We start from the raw sequence: 19,158 nt of genomic DNA, 5'->3' as shown, positions 1-19,158 counted from the left end.
TAATAATAATAAAAAAATCTTTCAGTGTTGAAGTGAAGATACAGCCAAGAAAAATATGGATGCAATAACTGATCATTGACTATTGTCCATACAAAGTCACAGATTTAGCTGACATCCACAGAACAATAAGGAGTAGTTGCCTCGCCTTATATTAGACATGTTACTAATTTTTCACAAACTCCCAATAAAACAAAGCACCCTTTGCATCTCTACACTAATAATAACTTCACAACTGGCCTATTTAGGGTATATTCCCATTTTAATAAAACACGACTGGACTTAGTGTCAGATGCTGGTTTGTGTAAAAACTAGAACCTCTGTGTGGAAAAATTTACTAGAACTCACAGCAGTACAGAGGCAGCTTCACAGTAAACAGCTAAAAACTGAAACAGTTTTGCATAGATGACAACTACAAATAAAAAGTAATGTTTATTCAAGTGAGTATCTCTGCAGGCCGTCCCTACTGTTTCTCCTCTTACTCTAAATAAGTCTCGTTTTAGTTCATGAGATAAATTGTGATTTAAAAAAATAAAGTAGGTTGCACTTGAAAACACACAAAAACACATGATTCTTCAGTAGTTTGACCTCAAGAGTTTAATTTTACGTTTCTGGTGGAGACGTCTGCGGACGCTTCATCTTAACGAGTCTAATTGAAACTGATGCCGAGCAGGTTCATTTTACTCATCGAAGTCCAACAAGCTAGAAAAAAAAGGCTAAAAACGTTTCACATTTTGTACTTTTGGAGAAAAATGCATAAAAAAAAAAAGACCTAAAATAAGCCCATCTTTCAATGTAGCGCTGACCATTTTAGAAAAATCCAACCTTTAGTTTAGTCAATTTATTAAGTCATTAATAATTTAACTCTTAAGCTCATCAGAATGTGTAGGATTTTTTAAAATAGTAACTAATTACTTCTTGGAATAAAAACAAGATTGGGACAGAAAGCAATTTCTTCAAGTCAGTCTTCGAAATGGGAAAGATGTGTGTTGGCTACAGTGAAAAAGGTCAACTAAACTTACCTATATCTACAGCTGGAGCAAAACTCAAAACTTTCTGTAACATCCTGGGATCCATTAAGTCTCCATAAGGACAATTTATTTTAAAGCTTTTTTTTTTTTTTCACACACATTTTTACCATGGGTGCCAATATTTGATAAGGGAGTGTTATGTATCAGGCTCCATACAATGAACTTAGTCATAATCCGTTTATTGCTGGCATGAGGGCCATTTCTATTTAAAGACAACTTTTATTTTCCTCAGATTACACTACATATTTAATGATGTTTAGTTTCAAACTGTCTACTTATTTAAAAAAGCTCAATCCGCTCATAACTGAGCAGCTCATTCAGCATCTGAGCTTTCAACGCCTTTAAAACTACAGATAAATGTCCACGTCACTGTAGCATCTATATTTAAATGTGCTACTTTGCTGTGAGCCTCAGCTGAGCGCAGCGACAGACTCATCAGTCCTGCAAAGGAAGCGGTCTAAATGTTCCTACTGTTCACCATCAACTGTCTCCTAAAATAAAATAAAATAATAATAAAAATACATCAAAAGGTGCCGCAAAGGGACGTTAGGCCCGCTGTTCAACCCTCAACGCAGTCGCCTTTGAGATATGGTTTCCACGGCCAAGTATGACGTCTCAGGTAATTTACTGCAACTTTTACATTTTTCCAAGCTATTTTAATTTACCTGTCTGGCTATTTCTTGTAGTATTTTCATTTTAAAATAGCTTTAAAGTGAAAATCGGATGGAATAATGAACAAAACATACGGTAGTGATGATGTATAAAATGTAGTGAAACATTCAGAGACCAGAAATCCCTTTTAGTTAAAAAAATAAAATAAATAATTTTTTGTTGCATGTTTGTGAGTAAAAAAAAAAAAAAGGTTCAGATTATTTCCCAATATATTCCTTCAGGTGCAAACGAAAGCTGGTGAGAAGCATCGGTTTCATGGTGACGTTCCCATTCGGGTCTCTACCTCGGCTGAACATCGGGGTAGAAAACTCCATGCACCACGCCTTCGATCACAACGTTGGAAAATGTCTCTAAAAAGCAAAGAAAAAAATGCAAGGCAAGAAAATAAATTAACACAATTTTACACCTTTTTTTTCTATAAATGTAATTGAACAAATTTTCATGTGCAGTGCTGTGAAAAAGTATTTGCCCCCATACAGTTTTCCTTTGATTTGAGTTTTTTTGTACACTAAAATGCTTCAGATCAAGTGAACTTTTATGATAAATACAAACAAGTAAATACAAACTGAAATTTTCTAATAGTTGATTTCGTTTAGAGCTGCACAGTGTTGCAGGTGGTAACACTGTTGCCCTGCAGTAAGAAGATCCTAGATTTGAGTCCAGGCCTTGGGTTTTTCCTCATGTTCTCCGTGTGAATGCGTGGTTTCTCTCCGGGTACTCTCACTTCCTTCCACAGTCCAAAAACAAGACTGTCAGGTTAACTGGTCTCTCTAAATTGCCCTTAGGTAAGTGTGTGTGCATTGTTGTGTGTCTCTGAGTTGCCCTGTGTGGACTGGCGACCTGTCCAGGCCCGTCTCTGGTCCAATGAGCGCTGGAGATGGGCTCCAGCCCCCTGCTACCCTGCAAGGATTACGCTTGATTAGATAATGGCTAGATGGACGATTTCTTTTATCGAGGGAAAGCAACTTCTTTAACCCCCAGTCGGTCGAGGCAGATGACCGTTCAGCCTGGTTCTGCTGGAGGTTTTCCTTCCTGTTAAAGGGAAGTTTTTCCTTCCACTGTCGCTTCATGCTTGCTCAGTATAAGGGATTGCTGCAAAGCCATGGACAATGCAGACGACTCTCCCTGTGGCTCTACGCTTCCCCAGGAGTGAATGCTGCTTGTCAGGACTTTGATGCAATCAACTGGGTTCCCTTAGATAGGATTTATTTTTATAATCTGATTAAAATTGGCTTTAGAAAGTGCCTTGAGATGACATGTTTCATGAATTGCCGTTATACAAGTAAAATTTAATTGAATTGAAAAGTAATATAAACCCCAACCCTAACCACAGGGGAAAGAAGTGATTGTCTCCTGAGCCTAATAACTGGTGGTGGCATCTTAAACAGCAGCATCTGCCGTATAGTGTTTGCTATAACAGGCAGGGAGTCTTTTTCATCACTCCGGAGGTATTTTGCTCCACTCTTCACTGCAGACAGAACTGTTTTAATTCAGCAACTATGGAGAACTTTCAAACATTTATGGCACATGTCACAACAGCTCAATCAGAATAAAATCCAGACTTTGACCAGGACCAATCCAAAACCCTCATTCTGTGGTTTCCTGGCTTGTGTGATCTGGATCATGGTCCAGCTGCACGTATACTGAAGCTTAAAGGGTTTGGACCTTTGTGAACAGAGGTTCTCTTACATCAGCAGCAGTAGTTCTCTTACCTGCAGCGGAAAGGAGTCGCATCACTGTGAGCTTATTGACGATGTAAAAACATTTTCATTAAAACAAATCGATGCGAAAATGTTCATTTCTGTGACGCTACAATTCAGCCAGCCAAACATCATCCATTTTTCTGTGGAGTTACCCCAGCTGCTGGTTGGAGCAACCCTTCAGATCAGCTGATCAAGTCATTTTCAAAACAACTATGAGACCTGGAAAGCACAGGAACACACCGCCTTCAATGCTGCTGCACATTTTACACTCTGACACGACATCCAGAAGTTTACTCCGTTCTAGGCAGAGCTGGGAGGACAAAAGAGTTGCTGCTGACCCGGGAGACTGATCCAGCCGGCTGGCCCGACCGAGGTAACTCCACATAGAAACAAAGATGATGTGGAGCTGAACAAAAACAAAAAGCATCAACCATAACAGCTGCCTGATGGGAAACTGCAGACTGCTAAACTCACAGTGATACAGGGATCGTACCTTTCACATTTGAACCGATATGGTGCCGATACCCAGTACCTATTTTCGGTACTTTCGTGTATTTATGTAGAAGAAGAAATCTTCATTTGTCGTTGTAATTGTACTTTCCAAAGAAATTTGCCTTCTGCGTTTAACCCATCCCTTAGGGAGCAGTGGGCAGCCATGGCAGCACCTGGGGAGCAATCTGGGACTAATTGTCTTGCTCAGGGACCAATCGAGAGGCTCTCGGGCCCTCAGACACGGTGAATCGAGAGGCTCTGCTCTCTTTGCTCTGACTACAGGAAAGTTTCTGCAGCAGCCGTCTGTGAGACAGTGCATGGATAAACGTGAAGGAGATCACAGCAGTGGCTGCTCTCCCAAGACAATAACTCCAGTGCTTTCATGGGAAGTCACCAATAACATAAGTTGTTTGATTTCTCGCTACTCGCCTTTTTGAAAAAAAAAAAAAAAAAGGTCGCTGGATGAGTCTGAAAAGTCGCTAAATTAGCAGCAGTGAGCAGCTGCTTCCTTAGATTAGAAGTATTCTCGCCGCTTTTCTTGCACCCTGCATCACAAACACAGCTGCAAGCGTAATCTGCATCGCATTTTGAAAAATGGAGCCATACTTTTGAGCGCTTTCTATCAGCCATGCTTTGTTTACTGGACCAGCGGCTACTGACCTCGTCACGCTCTTGTGCGTGCAATACTATGTTCAAGTCCGGCATGGAAAAATCGCCCACTCTTCCACTCCCTCAGCGTCACAGTGATGCCTTTAGGTCTCGAAACATGGTTTGATTTTACGTGAACAGTTAGATATCAATAAAAGTAGCGAATTCTGTACCCATCCCTACAGTGATATAACATCTTTCTACTACAGGTAAGGGAACAAGCACTAATAATAACTTCCCAAAAGCATACTTCAAATAATCTAAGGTTTAAAACTAATAGGTAGACAATGTCCTTCAGTATTTCTGGTAGAGAGCAGAATTCACAGCTCCATCAATTACATCAAGTCGTCCAGGTCCTGAAAAAGCAAAGTAGCACCACCATGTTTACATGTCAGGGTGGTGTCCTTTCCTTCAAATACTGCATTAGTTTTATACTGCGTCTCACACTTTTGTCTCTTCAGTCCACAGAATATTTCCCCAAATGTCTTGGGGATCATCAAAATGTTTTTTGGTATATCTAAAGCAAGCCTTTGTGTTCTTTTTGGTCAGCGATGTTTTTTCTCCCCTTGTAAATCACCCATTGAGGCCATTTTTGCTCAGTGTCTTTTGTTGACTCATGAACTGAAGCACATAAGGCCTATAACTCTTCAAATGTTTTTGGTTCTATTGTGAAACCCGGGTTAGGTCATTCTGACGTGCTGCTGGAATAATTGCAGAAAGCATTCTTCCTTAAATGAATAGTATTATTTTTCTATGATTACAAAAAATGTAGCTGTGAAAGAAAAGCAAAAGCAGAAGGAATCTATGAGAGGGCAAACACTTCTTCACAACACCATGGATAATTTTGTCATCTGAGCGCACCGTGTGCAGCGGGCAGCAGGTATGGATCCCTGAGATACACTATGACTGGCTGATGAGACAGTTTACTGAAAAAGAGCCAAAAAAAAGGAGAAGTGAGAGTCTGAAGTCCAGCAGCAGATCAAACACTGACTGACGCACTCGCTGGTTAAAGTGCAACACAAGCACAGATTTATGCAAAGGAGGAAACTCGAAATGACTCACCTTGACTCCACTGATTCTGTGTCAAAAGAGCTGAAAAGCAGAAAAGGAAAAAGTCAGACCACATAACCTTCCTAGAGTCTGGGAACAAAACTCTCCTACAAACAAAAGCTGCCACAAATTACTCTCTCTTGTTCTATTCTGAAGTCGGCGTGCAGTTCCAGCTCACCCGCAGCTTTCTGTTTTTGGCACTGAAGGAAAATGGCGGATTTTGAGGAAATCCAAGAATATCTTTGGGAGGACTTCATTTTCCATAATTACAGTCTGACATAAAAAAAACAAAACAAAAAAGGACATTTCAGTGAGCGTACCACGCCGGGTCAGGGACACAGTCTGTCTGGCAAAATCAGACTGTGTGTGTTAAAACACCCCCAAAAAAACAATCTACCTGCAGGTAGAGCTCCAGGCCGTGCCTCCTCTGCTCCAGAACTTTGGGGACCCAGTTTCTGACGTGCTTCGAAGGGATTTCAGGAGGTTTTATGCTCTTTTTCAGCTGAAAGGTTTTCAATATGTTAAAAAAAACTGTGCATGTTTAACATAAAGAACAACATAAATACACAAAGATTTAAGGCACTCTTAATCAACATAGCAGATTTCTTAGCAAAGGTAGTTCTGTGCAAAATATATTTTCATTTCCTTCCAATCCTTTAAAGCGGTTTTGACCAATAGTTATCCAGGGTTTACTGAGGTATGGATGTTGTCTCCTTTTTTAACGAATTATCACAGAAATGTTAGGTTGTTAGTTTAAAACACATTAACTCTGCCTTAGAAACCCTTCAGGCAGCAGATTCTGTTTATCTGTTCAGGTAGTTTTCTTTGCTCTCTCTTTCCTCTCTCCCCCTCTTGTTAATTTTTCCTTTTTTTTCTTCTAGCTCACACTACACAATGCAGTTCTGTTCAAAATAAAAGGTTGTGTTTAAAAAAAAAAAAAGAATAAGGAGTAACGCTCTCAGGTTTTATTTGCATACATTCAAATACATCGGGGACAGTGAGTGCTCTATTTCAAAATAAAAGAGAAAGAAACATTTATCTGGTTTGTGTGCGCATACCATTACTGTCAGGTCTGCTGGTCTTCTGTTACTCTACTACACCTTCACACTTTCTAGCAGAGCTGGTTGATAATTCGATTAATTCGAATTTAAAATCGTTTAAGGTTTCATTTTTGAAAAATCTGGATTTTATTTTGCCAAAGCCCTGATTGGGCTTCCATTAAGAGAATAGTATGCAAAGCTGAAAATATGTTTAGGAAAATATATTGTCAAGAGGAAACTATTTTTTTCAACCATAAGACGAGGCACTTTAATTTACTCGTTTACTTCTTTTTTTTAAGTTTGTTTGAAGTTACACAAGTGAAGTGAAGCCTGTTCTTAGCTCATTGCGTAAAACCACCAGCAGCAAATATTTAGTTATATCTTCATTGTTTACAACGGCAGGGCTGCCATCTTGTTTTACAAGCGTGTTTCACAGCTTGTATTTAGCTGCACTTTGAATCCAGGTCAACTCCCACGAAATGCTTGACATAAAAGCAATTTGAAACGAAAAGGAGGGGGAAAAACATTATTAAATCGAATTTGGTATAATAAAATCTGCAATTTTATTTTTGAGCCATATTGCTGTGTGAATTATTTGTCATGAAGGAAAATAATTTCTACCTAAAACCAGGATTGTTTTGCTGAATTATGACATAATGCTAATGTTTTAAATAGAGCTGAATGGTGTCACGAAAAGGTTCTGGGATTGGACAGAGTTGGTCTCATGACAGGTGAGGAGGAGTCAGAATATAGATACAGATACAGATACAGATATAGATCCAGAGCTTTGTAGATATCATAAATGTGAAGTGTCTTGCCCAAGGACACAACCACCGAGACGGTCAGAGTGGGCGATCGAACCGGCAACCCGTCAGTTACAGGATGAACTCCCTAACTCCTGCGCCCCCATCGCCCCTCATGTAAAAATATCTGCAACATCTTATCTGTGCCAAGGTGTCCCTGTTTCAGTGAATCATATAGAAAAAAATAACAGGAATAAACGGTACAATAATCTAATCTAAAAAAAAAAGTGTATCATTAAACGGGATGCAGAGAGAAAGTTAAAGAGTACAACTATGAATGTTAAACAGTATAAACTCACTATAAATGTTTGGGTACTGAGCCCTTACAAAACGTCTGCACACCCTTCTGGGGGAAAGTAGCCACTATGGGTTGATGGGCAGTAAATTCCATATGAGGGATGTTTGGACCTATAAAAGGCAAAAAATAAAACTGAAATGTTTCAACCGCATAATGGAAATCATTATAGTAACGAGATAATTTCTGTTACTCCATACTGCATGCTGCTGCAGGCCCCCTTCCTTTTCCAAATCAGTGAGTCATATACTTATTTGACTAGCATGGCTCTATATTGTAGCACCTAAAACTACAATATTATTGTTCTTGCTTTTATTGCACAGTACAACCCAGAAGTTGCACTGACTCTCGTTGAGGCAGTCTACTTTTCCCCGTCGTTTGTAGGTTCCACCTATGTGTGATGAACAGGGAAGTATATCAATAGTTCCCGCTCAGCATTTCCTAAAATCCTATATTTTTATATTGGTTTAACTACTGTTTACTTTTACAAGCATAATCAGCTGTATGCACCAGTGGCATCCCTGCTCCAAAGGGATGCCACTGGTGCATACAGCTGATTCTGCTTGTAAAAGTAAACAGTAGTTCAACCAATATAAATAAATAATTATGTCCTGCAAAGGGCTTGTTATTAGCCAAATCAGCACGTTGCAGCAGGGAAATATCTCAAATATGCGTGATTTTTTGTCCTTTTGACTAAGAAATATAACTTTACAGATGAAGTAGTCTTGGCTCTGCATCATGAAGCTGCTTGTTGTAGACGGATGCGTAAGAAAATGTGGTAGTAAATAAACAAATACGTATTTTATATATATATATATATATATATATATATATATATATATATATATATATATATATATATATATATATATATATATATATATATATATATATATATATATATGAAACTATCTTCAGATGGTAAATGTTAATTTTTTTCCACATAAAACGGTTGCAGATCTGAGAAAAACAAAACAAAACAAGTTTTCCTTTTTTTAGATAAACCTGGGTCTCACCATTTTGTGCAAAGCGTGGAACTCACTGTAGCGTTTCTCGACGCTGTGCAGCCTGCCATTCACCAGCACGTCAATTTTAAAGACCTGAAAGAAAGACAAGAATAAGTGACCTAATCTTGTATCGGGAACTCTTCATTTAGTCAGCATTTAGCTGCTTACAAAGAGGAAACATCTGTCTGCGGGGGGGCGGGGGTCTGTCAGAGTGACAGCTGATATCCCTGAACGGCACTTCGTCTACTTCCCTCACTCTGCTGGATTGTTCCTTAAAAGGCTGCGGGCAGACCTCACCGTTCTTACCACAACGACAGCACGCTCAGGAGGGAAGTCTGAGCAACAACGGGGGTTTGGTACTCTGGACTGAAAGGCCAGAGGTTCTAAAAACCCCGGGGAAGTTGCAAGATGCTGTAATAACCGTCTCTCTTCGATGGAAAGAAGTTCACCTGGTCGTGAATGTCGGAGCTTTCAACGGCCAAAACCAGACAAAAGTAGTTTGTGGGCAGCACTTTTTGGCACAGCATGATGTCGTGGAGATGCTTTTCTTCTTCCGCAGGGGCAGGGAAGCAGGTCAGGGTTGATGGGACGCTGGACGGCGCTGAACACGGGGCAATCGCAGAAGAAGCTACAAAGGACTTTCCCTTACAGTTAAACAGCAACGCTACACATACAGCCGGCGCTACATCGCAACGGTTTACATCAAAGTACACTGCCTTGCAAAAGTGTACTTTTGCTTTTCCCCTGTCTGGTTACATGCCAACCTGTATATTTTAAAAAAAGTTTTTTTTTTTTCTATTTTATGTGCTGGATTGGCACAAAATAGTCTAAATTGGTCAAGTGAAATTAGGGAAAAAATATACAGAGTAGATAAGAAAAAAAAAATCAAAAAGTGAACATTTTGTGGCAGCGCATTACAGCATAATGAACTGTTACGCTGAAAGTTGTCAAGGTTACGCTGAAATTAGCGTAACGAGTCGTACTGAATTGTGTCAATATGACAATGGATGTTTGAGAGCAACATAGAAAAGTCAGTAAAGCTCTTAAACGTGCATCTGCACATCTATAAACCTCCCGAACAACATGAGCTAACGCTAGCTGGTATTAGCTTGACGAATAGCCCCCTTCGAGCTGCACTGCGCAACCCACCGCCACGGGAATGCATCCAAAGAAGCAGCAGAACGACACACCCATGGCCCTAAAACGGTCCTAGAGGCTGCAGTACCACCAAGCAGGAGGCATCACACCATGAATACTCAGGAGCTCTCCAAACAAGTCAGGGGTAAAGTCGTTAAGAAGAACAAGTCAGGGCAGGGTTATGAAAAATATCCAAATCTTTGATTTCCCCCACAGAGCTCCACTGAACCCATCAACTTTGAATGGGAGGCACACAATATCACAACAAACCGGCCAAGAGAGCCCACCAAAACTCACACACTGGGCAAGGAGGGCATTAATCAGAGGGGCAGCACAGAGACCAAAGGTAACCCTGAAGCAGAGACTGGAGGGTCTGTCCACAGGACTGCTTTGTGGCCAAAAAAGCCTTTAGTGTTAAAGATAAAAAGACATGTTTTGAGTTGGGCAACTCCCCAAATGTACAGAGGAAAGTGCTCTGGTCAGATGAGACTAAAATCTAACTTTTCATCCACCGAGGAAGACACCATGTGTGGCTCAATCCTAACACATCTCTTCATGCCAAGAACACCATCCCCACAGTGAAACAAGGTGGTGACACCATCATCCTGTGGTGTTTTTTTTATTTTTCCAGCAGCAGCAGGGACTGTGAAAAATGGATGGTGCTAAATACAGGAAACAAAACCTGTGCCAGTCTCCCTTTGATTTGAGACTGGAACCGAGGTTCACCTTCTGACAGGATATACTTTTGCAAAGGCACTAGATATTCAGGTGTTACAGCGGCCTAGTCAAAGTGCAGATCAGAGTCACTATGCATAGTATTTTTTTTAATAAATATAAGGTAAAGAGATTATACTTTACTCAACACGTATTTACTCCATTTTAAAAACCCATCTTAAACTCTTTAAATGCTGTTAAAGCTGTTGGCTTTAGTGTGCCACACCAAGATTATCCATGATTAGACCAGCAGTTTGAAACAGAGGGCGTAGACTTTATGGTGAATATCCTGACAACAGATATTATTATTGTACTCTTCCGAGTTTTTGAGATTTTGGTGAATACGTCCAGGTAAAACCACGCAGATTTGTCCACACACACACAAAAAATAATAATTTAAACACCAACAGGCAGTGGCTCTTTAACTGAGCAGCGTGTTCTTTAGTTACATGAGGAAAATATACATGTCTGACATGCCCAGAGAAAACTGGATCCACTCTGATGGGCTAAAAAAAAGACAGTTTAAAATATCCACAGAGAAAGTCGATCAGGTTTAATGGTGAGTTTTAGACCGTGACAGAGAGAGAGAGAGAGAGACGGAGAGGTCTGAGTTGAGCTTACCGTGAATCCTTTCTCCACGGAGCTGTTCTCTGAACGGAACGACGGGATCGACACTCGGACCGGATGCATTGTTCGCCGCAGAAATCGGTTCTGTTTGGGTTCAGGTTTGATCTTCTGGCACAAACACACACAAGCAGGCAGCACAGATCCCCAAACACACTGACCGCTGGTGCTTTACTCCAGTTAGTGTGATAAAAATCCCAGAATTTAAATGAACTCTACTCAATGCTGCCCCCTGCAGGACTGGATGACATGGATCATGGCCTGGATTGCGGTCGACTACATCGCTTTATGTAAATTATTGTTAAAATAAAATTATTACTCTGTTCGCTCAATAAATGCGAATGATTGAAATTGTTTACATTTGTTTGAGGATGTTACTTTGGCAACTGTCCGGTTTTACCGCTTTCATTTATTCCTTAAAGATGAAAGTAGGCAATAAATTATTTATGTTACTGTCATAAGCCTCAGTGAAATGCATTTTGTTTGTAAGACACATTTGTATATAGTTCCCTCTGAATATAAATATTTCTTTACATCACATAATTGCTAAAATGTCAATAACAATAATAAAATAAATGTTTGCAATAAAACGTGTAATGAAATGAATAACAACAATAATAGCATCAGGTAATGATAATGCTTACAGATAAACAGATGGTCAATAACATATAACATATTTTTCCATTTTCAGGAAGTTTGTCAACACAGGGAGCAATTTGTCGGATTTATTTCTTCCTTTTTCATCATGCACAATTAATTACAATACAGGGAAAAAGGTGAAATGAGACATATAAACAACCAGTACCATGACACAGTATTCCCCAAATTTATTTACGAAAAGCTTTAGAATAAAGAGCGTTATCTGCGGCATTATATAAATATAATAAATGCACTTTCATTTTATTTCATTTCATTTTATTTTGAGATGTGATATTCTGACCAAGCATTGAAGGTTAGGTGTTTTTCCCCCACTTCTCTAAGCTCTTAAATTTATTATATATATTGTTTTAAGTGTCTTACAGTACAGGCATACAACATATGAGAAATGGAAAAAAAAGGAAAACAGCACTGTTTCTTGTAAAGCAACAGGGGTTAAATGTAATCTGGTGCTATAATATCTGATAGTAATTTTTATGTTTTTCAAAATTTTTAACTCTACTGTGACTGTATGCCACATAATATTTTTTATTGTCCTTTTGTCTTTCGCACGCCCCCTCGTCAAAGTCATTCACGGGGGGGAGGGGAAACTTGCTGAAAATCAGTGGATCGCTGCTGTCTTAATATCTGAAAAATATGGAAACACAAAGAGCATGGGAATTAACAGAGGATGTGATCCAAATCCTCAAACAAAATGGTGTCCCTTCATCCATCATACTTACGCCGACATGTGACAGCCAGACACGTAGGCATAGTTGCCGGTGTAACGTACATCACAACGCACAATGTTGTTGGAATAGTCCAATTCTTCGACCTGATAGTAAGGATTTACACTGATCTGTGCACAACAAACATGTAACGACATTAGACAACATCAAGAAACATAATTCAAGGTATGATTCTACAAAGAAATGTGCCTAAAAAAACAATGGTATCTGACACAAACCTTGAGTGTGTACTGTCCAGGCTTCACATCTGTGATGTCGATCCACTGACAGTCGATGTCTGCATTGTAGGTGTCATAACATCCTGGGCTCAGACCCTGCACATCAGACAGTATCCACATACAGCAATGAAATGGGCAAAGCATTTAACAATATGCAAATGTTTTGCGTGACGAATGCTAAGTATGATTTTTTACCTATACTAAAGTCTCTTATTGCTTGATAATAACTAAACATACAATAATTACATGAAATTTAAGTTAAGATCAAATCAGAAATCAGGAAATGAAAAAAAAATGCATAAGAATTTAAATCTGCTGGTGCACTGTGTGGGATTTTGTATAAGCGGAAACAGCAGGGACTGGTGGGATGAAAGCGCACAGTCACAGTCTAGACGCCAAACATTACAGCTCCCTGCCTGGTTTCATGTGCACACATGTGCTTGGTGTTATAGGGCATGCACATTTCTTTGTTTGTTTGTCAAAGAAATCCTGGTATTCAATTCAATTCAATGTTTTTCACCCTATAAAATTCTTTTCATATGGAGAAAGATACTGTAATGGGAGCTGGAGCTTCCTTTTTTTTATATGTTTTACATTAAGTGATCTCAGAGTTCCCCCTGAAACTGGTGACTTTAATGCTAGACAGAGAGAATTTACATTTACAAATACACGTTTGTCAAGAACATCAAAGTCTAACCTCTAAGAGAAATGTAACACAACTTGGCGAGAGCAGACTAGGTCTCTAACAGATAAAAGTGGTTCTAGCAACAAGAGACATGGCATTCTGCATAAAAGTGCATCCAGAAAACATTATTTCTTCGACATTTAACCCCCTGAAACTGAGTGACATTTTACATGAGCATAATATAGTTACTAGAAACACTCAAGAGTGTTCAGGGATTTTTTTTTTATATATATATTTTTTTTTATTTTGTACAAATATGCATTCCTTAAAGTAAATAGAGCTCATATTGAGACCTGGGTGTGTGACGTGCAGGCATATCTCCTGTAGTATCCATAGTCGCAGGAGGTGTCTTCCAAGCAGAAGCTAGCCTTGTGGCCCTCTGCCACCGAGTGCTGAGTGGTGGCATCCAGCAGTTCGTAGTGGCTGAACTCGTCCATGCTGTGGAAGTGCCTGTCGATCATCAGCGGGACACACGGGTCAGCGAATAGAATAAACACTTTCTGCAAACAGGTGATGATTCTTTTTTTTTTTTTTTACAACATACATATTTAGGTATGTGGGCCAGAGGTGATCAACATCTGGTTTAACTCTGCTGCCTCAAAGGAAAAACAGTCTGGCGTGTAACTGCAGTTGACTCTCACAACACTGACAAAAAAATCTATACAGACTACAACAGTTTACTGGATCGTGGCCAGAAGTGCTCCATGTTGGGAAGCAGCACAGCCGACCTCTCGCTTCGCAACATAGCTATGGACTGACGTAGTTTTAGAAGAAACTGAAGTGGGACTTTTACAGTAAACCCAGTGAAGGGGCCGAAGGATCAGCAGGTTTCCCTTAATAATCATGAAACTCTTTATAGTATTTTAGTGATTCAGTCTTGGCGCTGCAATTGAAAATGATTCAAATTCAGTGATTATAGGGAAATTAAATAACCTAATCTCATGACTTAGATGAGGAAAGATGCATTCTCTTAATGCTGGAACAAAACACTTATATTTTAAAAGCCTAGTTTGCAAATAAACTCAAAAGAAAGGCCCAACATATCTGTAGGTATCATAATGACATTTGTCAGAAAATGTAGTGATCAGCATATAGTTTAAAAAATATTATTAGTGTACATTATAAACCCCTCATATACTTTTTATATGAACTTGAATCAAGTTATCGCACACCCAACATCGTGTATCTGTACCATCAATGCCTACTGATGCATATCTAACACATAACAAGGATTGCATTGGAAGCATTTTCAATATATCTATACATATCTATATATAGATAGATATATAGATATGATTTTAAAGAAATTCAAGCAGCAAAGGGTAAACAGTGGAGAACGATGAGTATCTTTGTATAACTGTTGTGTCTCTCAAAATAAAAGTGTACTTGTGTGTACTGATAAGTGACTTTCATTGGTCACTGTGTTTAAAAAAACACTCAATAAATTGAATCTATTTTTCTTTTTTGGGGGGAGGGAACTGCATAAAGTATTTAATGCACCACATAATGAATTTCCGACTTCCAACTTTAACAACCCTCTTTTTTTTTACTCTGACAGTTTTACACTTTGTTAAAATAAGCAGATTTATGGGATTAAAAAGAACACCATATGGGGTGGGAAAAGTTTACAAGCTGACTCACAAAGCCAGAAAAAAAGGAGCTAAACCAAAATCCAACCAGACTGGAGCGGAAAGAAGAAAAAAAAAAACCTTGATCAAGTGTCTGTGTGACGGTGAGGTGGGCAGCGTGGACGTGAACTTTCTACTCACTGGTGGCAGCTGTGCCACTCCCAGGAGTAGCGTGGCCTGTTGGGGAGGAAGTCGGCGGTGCCCTGGTTCTTGACTTTCTGAGGAAACCTCAGCAGCACTCGGGTGTCATAGTCTCTTGCTCTGTAGGATGAGCTGCAGGCACAGAGCAAAGAAAACAGATGTGATTGAAGGGGCAGGAAAAGAAAAACCCTCTTATGTGGACACATGACATCACCACTGATGTTTTTTCTGCTTCATCTCTTCCTCGGAGTGGAGCAGACTTTCAGGGTGCAACTAAAACCGGTGTGTGTGTGTGTGTGTGTGTGTGTGTGTGTGTGCTTAAATGCTGGGTGGAAAAAATCCTTCAGAGGCACTCAGTTGTTTGGGTTAGTCCTCGATAATGTGTTTACCATTTGGGCTTTCTCTCTCAGGGCAGGCTATGATTAAACTTTTACAGAAATCCACCAACCCCACCCCCTTTCTCCACCATCAGCTGCAGGAGTCACTTAATTTTAACTCATCTCACTGCTTCCACCGGGCAATCCTCACCCACAACCACTTAGGTAGTTGTTATGGCTCAGAGCTCCCTGATTCACACTCAGACAAGGCTGCAACCCCCACCCCCTTCTATTTTTCCCTTTCCCCCCTTCTAGTTCAGCCCTAGCACAGCAGAGTGTACCTTGACAAACAGTTTTCCTCAGCTGCACATCTCAGGTTGTACATTGGTGCCATTTGGACATAAGCAGAGGCTTGAATGTAGTATGGATCTGGTACAAGATCAGGGAGACCTAAAAAATCGATAGGAAAACACATGGAGACGATTGACCAACAACATAGCTCCAGCAAATGGTGAAATGATTCCGGCGAATAAACAGAAATAAATTCAAGTTTGGACAGGGTTACATTTTAGCTCCGTACCATGAACAATTACATACAGTATCAACTGAGTTATACTTGAGAGCTGGTATAAGTTTTTCTGTTAAACCAGGAGTTAATGCCTGTATCCAACTGTAATTAGCTTGGCGACAACACTACTTGTGAAGTCAAACCTGTTGTAAGATGAGCTTCTCAACCTTGATCTGGTTTCTTACCGCAGTTATCGTGGAAATGTTTAACACGCCACTTTGTTAGAATATATCTAACATGTTTATGTCCAATTTTAACTTGCTTAGAGACAGCACTAATGCTCAAGTCGAGCTTGTTAGCGCCTTAGCTTTTTAGTCCCGAGGCATTGTTTGCCAGTGAAGGGCACATCTTCAGTGAAAAGAATTTACATGTCATGTTTAATTAAAGGTTTTAACTAGTTTAGCGAAAGTGTGAAATTTTCAAATCAGACTTGGTCTGAGCCTTTAAACCCTGTAGTGGTGGTTGCCAATGAATGGCACACCTTAGCTGTGGCTTTTCCACCTTGTACAAACATCCATGGACTGTCTATATCCGAGGCTGGTACCTATCTCCAGCTGTCGTTGGGTGAGAGATGGGGTACACACTGGGCAGACTACCAGTCCATCACAAGACAACATAGAGACACACTCACACCCAAGGGCCATTTGGAGAAACCAATTAACCGAACAGTTATGTTTTTTGGACTGTGGGAGTACCAGAGAACCCCCACATGCACAGGTAGAACATGCTAACTTCATGGAGAAAGATCTCAGGACCTTCTTGCTGCAATGCAACAGTGCTACCAACTGCACCACCACTCTATGCAGCTTTAAATAGTTAAGCAACAATGCTAAAGTAAAACTTACTGGCATGCTGAACTTCATGACCCTGAGGTAGTTCCTGCCAGTAAATAGCACATCTTAACTGCCTATTTAATGCCACTGTTAAAGTTTATATAAAATACTTGCATGCAGCTTTAACTGGTTTAGCAAGAGAGCTTACTTGCCAAGCATTACCACTGAACACCAGATCTTGGCTGGGGTTAATTTAGGAAATTATAGATCTAAAGGTTTGTTTTCCTGCATGAAATAAACTGGTGAGACAGAGCACTAATGCTAAAGTCACAGCTGCAAGCTGAGCTTCTCAAAGCAGTGGCAGTGGTTATCGAAGTACACTTCATCTTAGCTGCAGTTGAAAAAAAGTTATTTAGCCACCATGTTAGATAATATTTGAAAAGGTTGTTGCTATTTTAGAAATTTTTTTAATGTCTGGATCAAAAAAATAACTCTTCTTCTTATTTTTTTAAATGTATTTATTACACGTAAGGCACAGAGAAAAAAAGTATAATAATTTATTATGACTAGTTCGAGACAAACTAAACTCAGTGTATTTTAGCTGTTAATTGTACACACATAATTTGCACACTGTGAAATATACACATTGCTCGTCTCATTTAATTGGTTAAATTCTGCAATTTTTTTCACCATATAAAGAAAAGGCAGGCACGTTTTGATGATAATTTGCTGACTCTTTCATGAAAAGCGCTCCTTTCTCACAACTCTGCCCATTTGCTCTGAAAGTGTAGTCAGAGAAGCGCTTTCTCCACTCTTACCGTACTGATGATACCTGGTGCCATATCCGGGTCTTGACCTCGGTCTTGGTCTCTCGTAGACATCATAATGATTGTAATAGGGGTTGTCAGAGTCGATGGATTTGTATGGATCGTACGGGTCATCACCGACCATCATGTCCTTAACTCCGGGTGGAGGCGGGCTGAGATTGACATTTTCCTGAGTGTCGTTCGCCGTGCGGTTCTCGTGCGTCCCGGCGCGCTCCGCGGGTCGTTCCCGGTGAAGATGCTGCCGGTGCTCTCGCCCTCTCACAAGCGCGTGGAGGCTGCGGGGAGGCTCCTGCTGCTGTTGACTCCGGGCGTCCTGATGTCTCACGGCCGCATCCTGGATGATGGTGACAGGTCGCGCCTGCGCCTGCTCCTCCGTTGCGCCCCTGCGCTTCGGCGGCACGTACTCCGAGCCCTGGCTCAGAAGACTGAAAACCTTACCGTTGTGAGACCACTGCAGCGTCGGCCGAAAAGCCCCTCGTCTGTCATTTCTTGGTTGCGCTCCAGGGTTCCTCTGGGAGTTGGCAAATTGCAGGAGCACGGCAAATAGGCAGAAGCATGCGTAAAAATTGCCAAATGGGCCGAATACGCGCGCTCCCATTATCAATTCAATAAAATGTGCCAGATATGGAAAGAAGAATACGATGATAATGACTGAATATTCTAGAGCTTAGCAGTCTTCATGTCTAAATAAAGAATGTCCAATGTGTAGAGAAAATGAAAAGCTAAGTGTTAGTGTTTCCTTGAACTCATAACGCTTCTCTGCAGCCTAGAGATGCATAAGATGATGATGATTATGAGGAGGAGGAGTTCAGCAATTGGAGGAGTTTAGGATCCTGTTATACAAGTCTGGTGCTGCTGCTCATGTAACCCCAGTGATTTGTGATTTTTTTCCTACCAAACTTGCTCAATCTGATTTTATGCAAGATGCTAAAAGCAAGTCTGATATTAATGTGCCTTGCAAAGTGGCTTGACACTTATTGAAATGTTTCACATTTTGTTGTGTTACAACCACAAACTTCCCTGTTTTCATTTAATGTGGTAGACCAACCCAAAGTAGTGTTGACATGGAAAGAAAAAATTATAAATAGTTTTCATTTTCTTACAAATCAAAAGTGTGATACGTTTTGTTTGATTCAGTCCCTTTTATTCTGAAAGCCACTTAATAAAATCCTTTGCAAACTATTTCTATTTTAGAACAATTTGCAAATTTTTGTAGATTACATGAAGCCGTTTTTAGTTTATCTGAAAACTGAAAGAGTATGGCACAACAGAATTATGAAGACATGACCATCTACCTAAACCGATAGCAAGGGCATCTAAGGGTCCAAAGTAACTCTGGAGGATCTGCAAAGATCTACAGAGCTCAGATGGGAGAACCTGCCAATGGGATAAATAGTCACGCA

General features: G+C 40.1%; 2 protein-coding genes across 2 annotated transcripts; both read right to left on the bottom strand.

Annotated features, from left to right (window-relative positions):
• Positions 1–1,106: 1,106 nt before the first annotated feature.
• snx24 (sorting nexin 24) lies at positions 1,107–11,421 on the bottom strand. Its single transcript, XM_012876403.3, has 7 exons — positions 11,211–11,421; positions 8,748–8,831; positions 5,991–6,095; positions 5,772–5,866; positions 5,606–5,635; positions 5,405–5,469; positions 1,107–2,050 (listed from the first exon to the last, which is right to left on the bottom strand). The coding sequence occupies exons 1-7, from the start codon at positions 11,277–11,279 to the stop codon at positions 1,980–1,982; spliced, it is 519 nt and encodes a 172-aa protein (XP_012731857.1). The 5' UTR covers positions 11,280–11,421; the 3' UTR covers positions 1,107–1,979.
• Positions 11,422–12,015: 594 nt separating this feature from the next.
• Positions 12,016–18,536, bottom strand: loxa (lysyl oxidase a). Its single transcript, XM_012876447.3, has 7 exons — positions 17,747–18,536; positions 15,929–16,037; positions 15,271–15,402; positions 13,795–13,951; positions 12,817–12,912; positions 12,593–12,708; positions 12,016–12,497 (listed from the first exon to the last, which is right to left on the bottom strand). The coding sequence occupies exons 1-7, from the start codon at positions 18,351–18,353 to the stop codon at positions 12,491–12,493; spliced, it is 1,224 nt and encodes a 407-aa protein (XP_012731901.2). The 5' UTR covers positions 18,354–18,536; the 3' UTR covers positions 12,016–12,490.
• Between the last annotated feature and the right edge of the window lie 622 nt (positions 18,537–19,158).

The sequence above is a fragment of the Fundulus heteroclitus genome, unplaced genomic scaffold, assembly GCF_011125445.2.
Source record: "Fundulus heteroclitus isolate FHET01 unplaced genomic scaffold, MU-UCD_Fhet_4.1 scaffold_70, whole genome shotgun sequence".
In the NCBI taxonomy this organism is placed as follows: Eukaryota; Metazoa; Chordata; class Actinopteri; order Cyprinodontiformes; family Fundulidae; genus Fundulus; species Fundulus heteroclitus.
The sequence above is the reverse complement of the archived record's forward strand: the minus strand, read 5'-3'. Positions and strand labels throughout refer to the sequence as shown.

Bases quoted from the DNA above. Each gene is read 5' to 3' on its own strand.
- snx24 (XM_012876403.3), bottom strand. From the start codon at position 11,279: ATGCATCCGGTCCGAGTGTCGATCCCGTCGTTCCGTTCAGAGAACAGC. The intron at 5,636-5,771 runs GTGAGCTGGAAC...TCTGCTTTTCAG, and splicing joins CCAAAAACAGAAAGCTGCGG to CTCTTTTGACACAGAATCAG. The intron at 5,470-5,605 runs GTGAGTCATTTC...GCTCTTTTTCAG, and splicing joins ACAGAATCAGTGGAGTCAAG to TAAACTGTCTCATCAGCCAG.
- loxa (XM_012876447.3), bottom strand. From the start codon at position 18,353: ATGGGAGCGCGCGTATTCGGCCCATTTGGCAATTTTTACGCATGCTTC. The intron at 16,038-17,746 runs GTAAGAGTGGAG...TCGATTTTTTAG, and splicing joins CACCAGGTATCATCAGTACG to GTCTCCCTGATCTTGTACCA. The intron at 12,709-12,816 runs GTTTGTGTCAGA...TGTTGTGCACAG, and splicing joins CTGGACAGTACACACTCAAG to ATCAGTGTAAATCCTTACTA.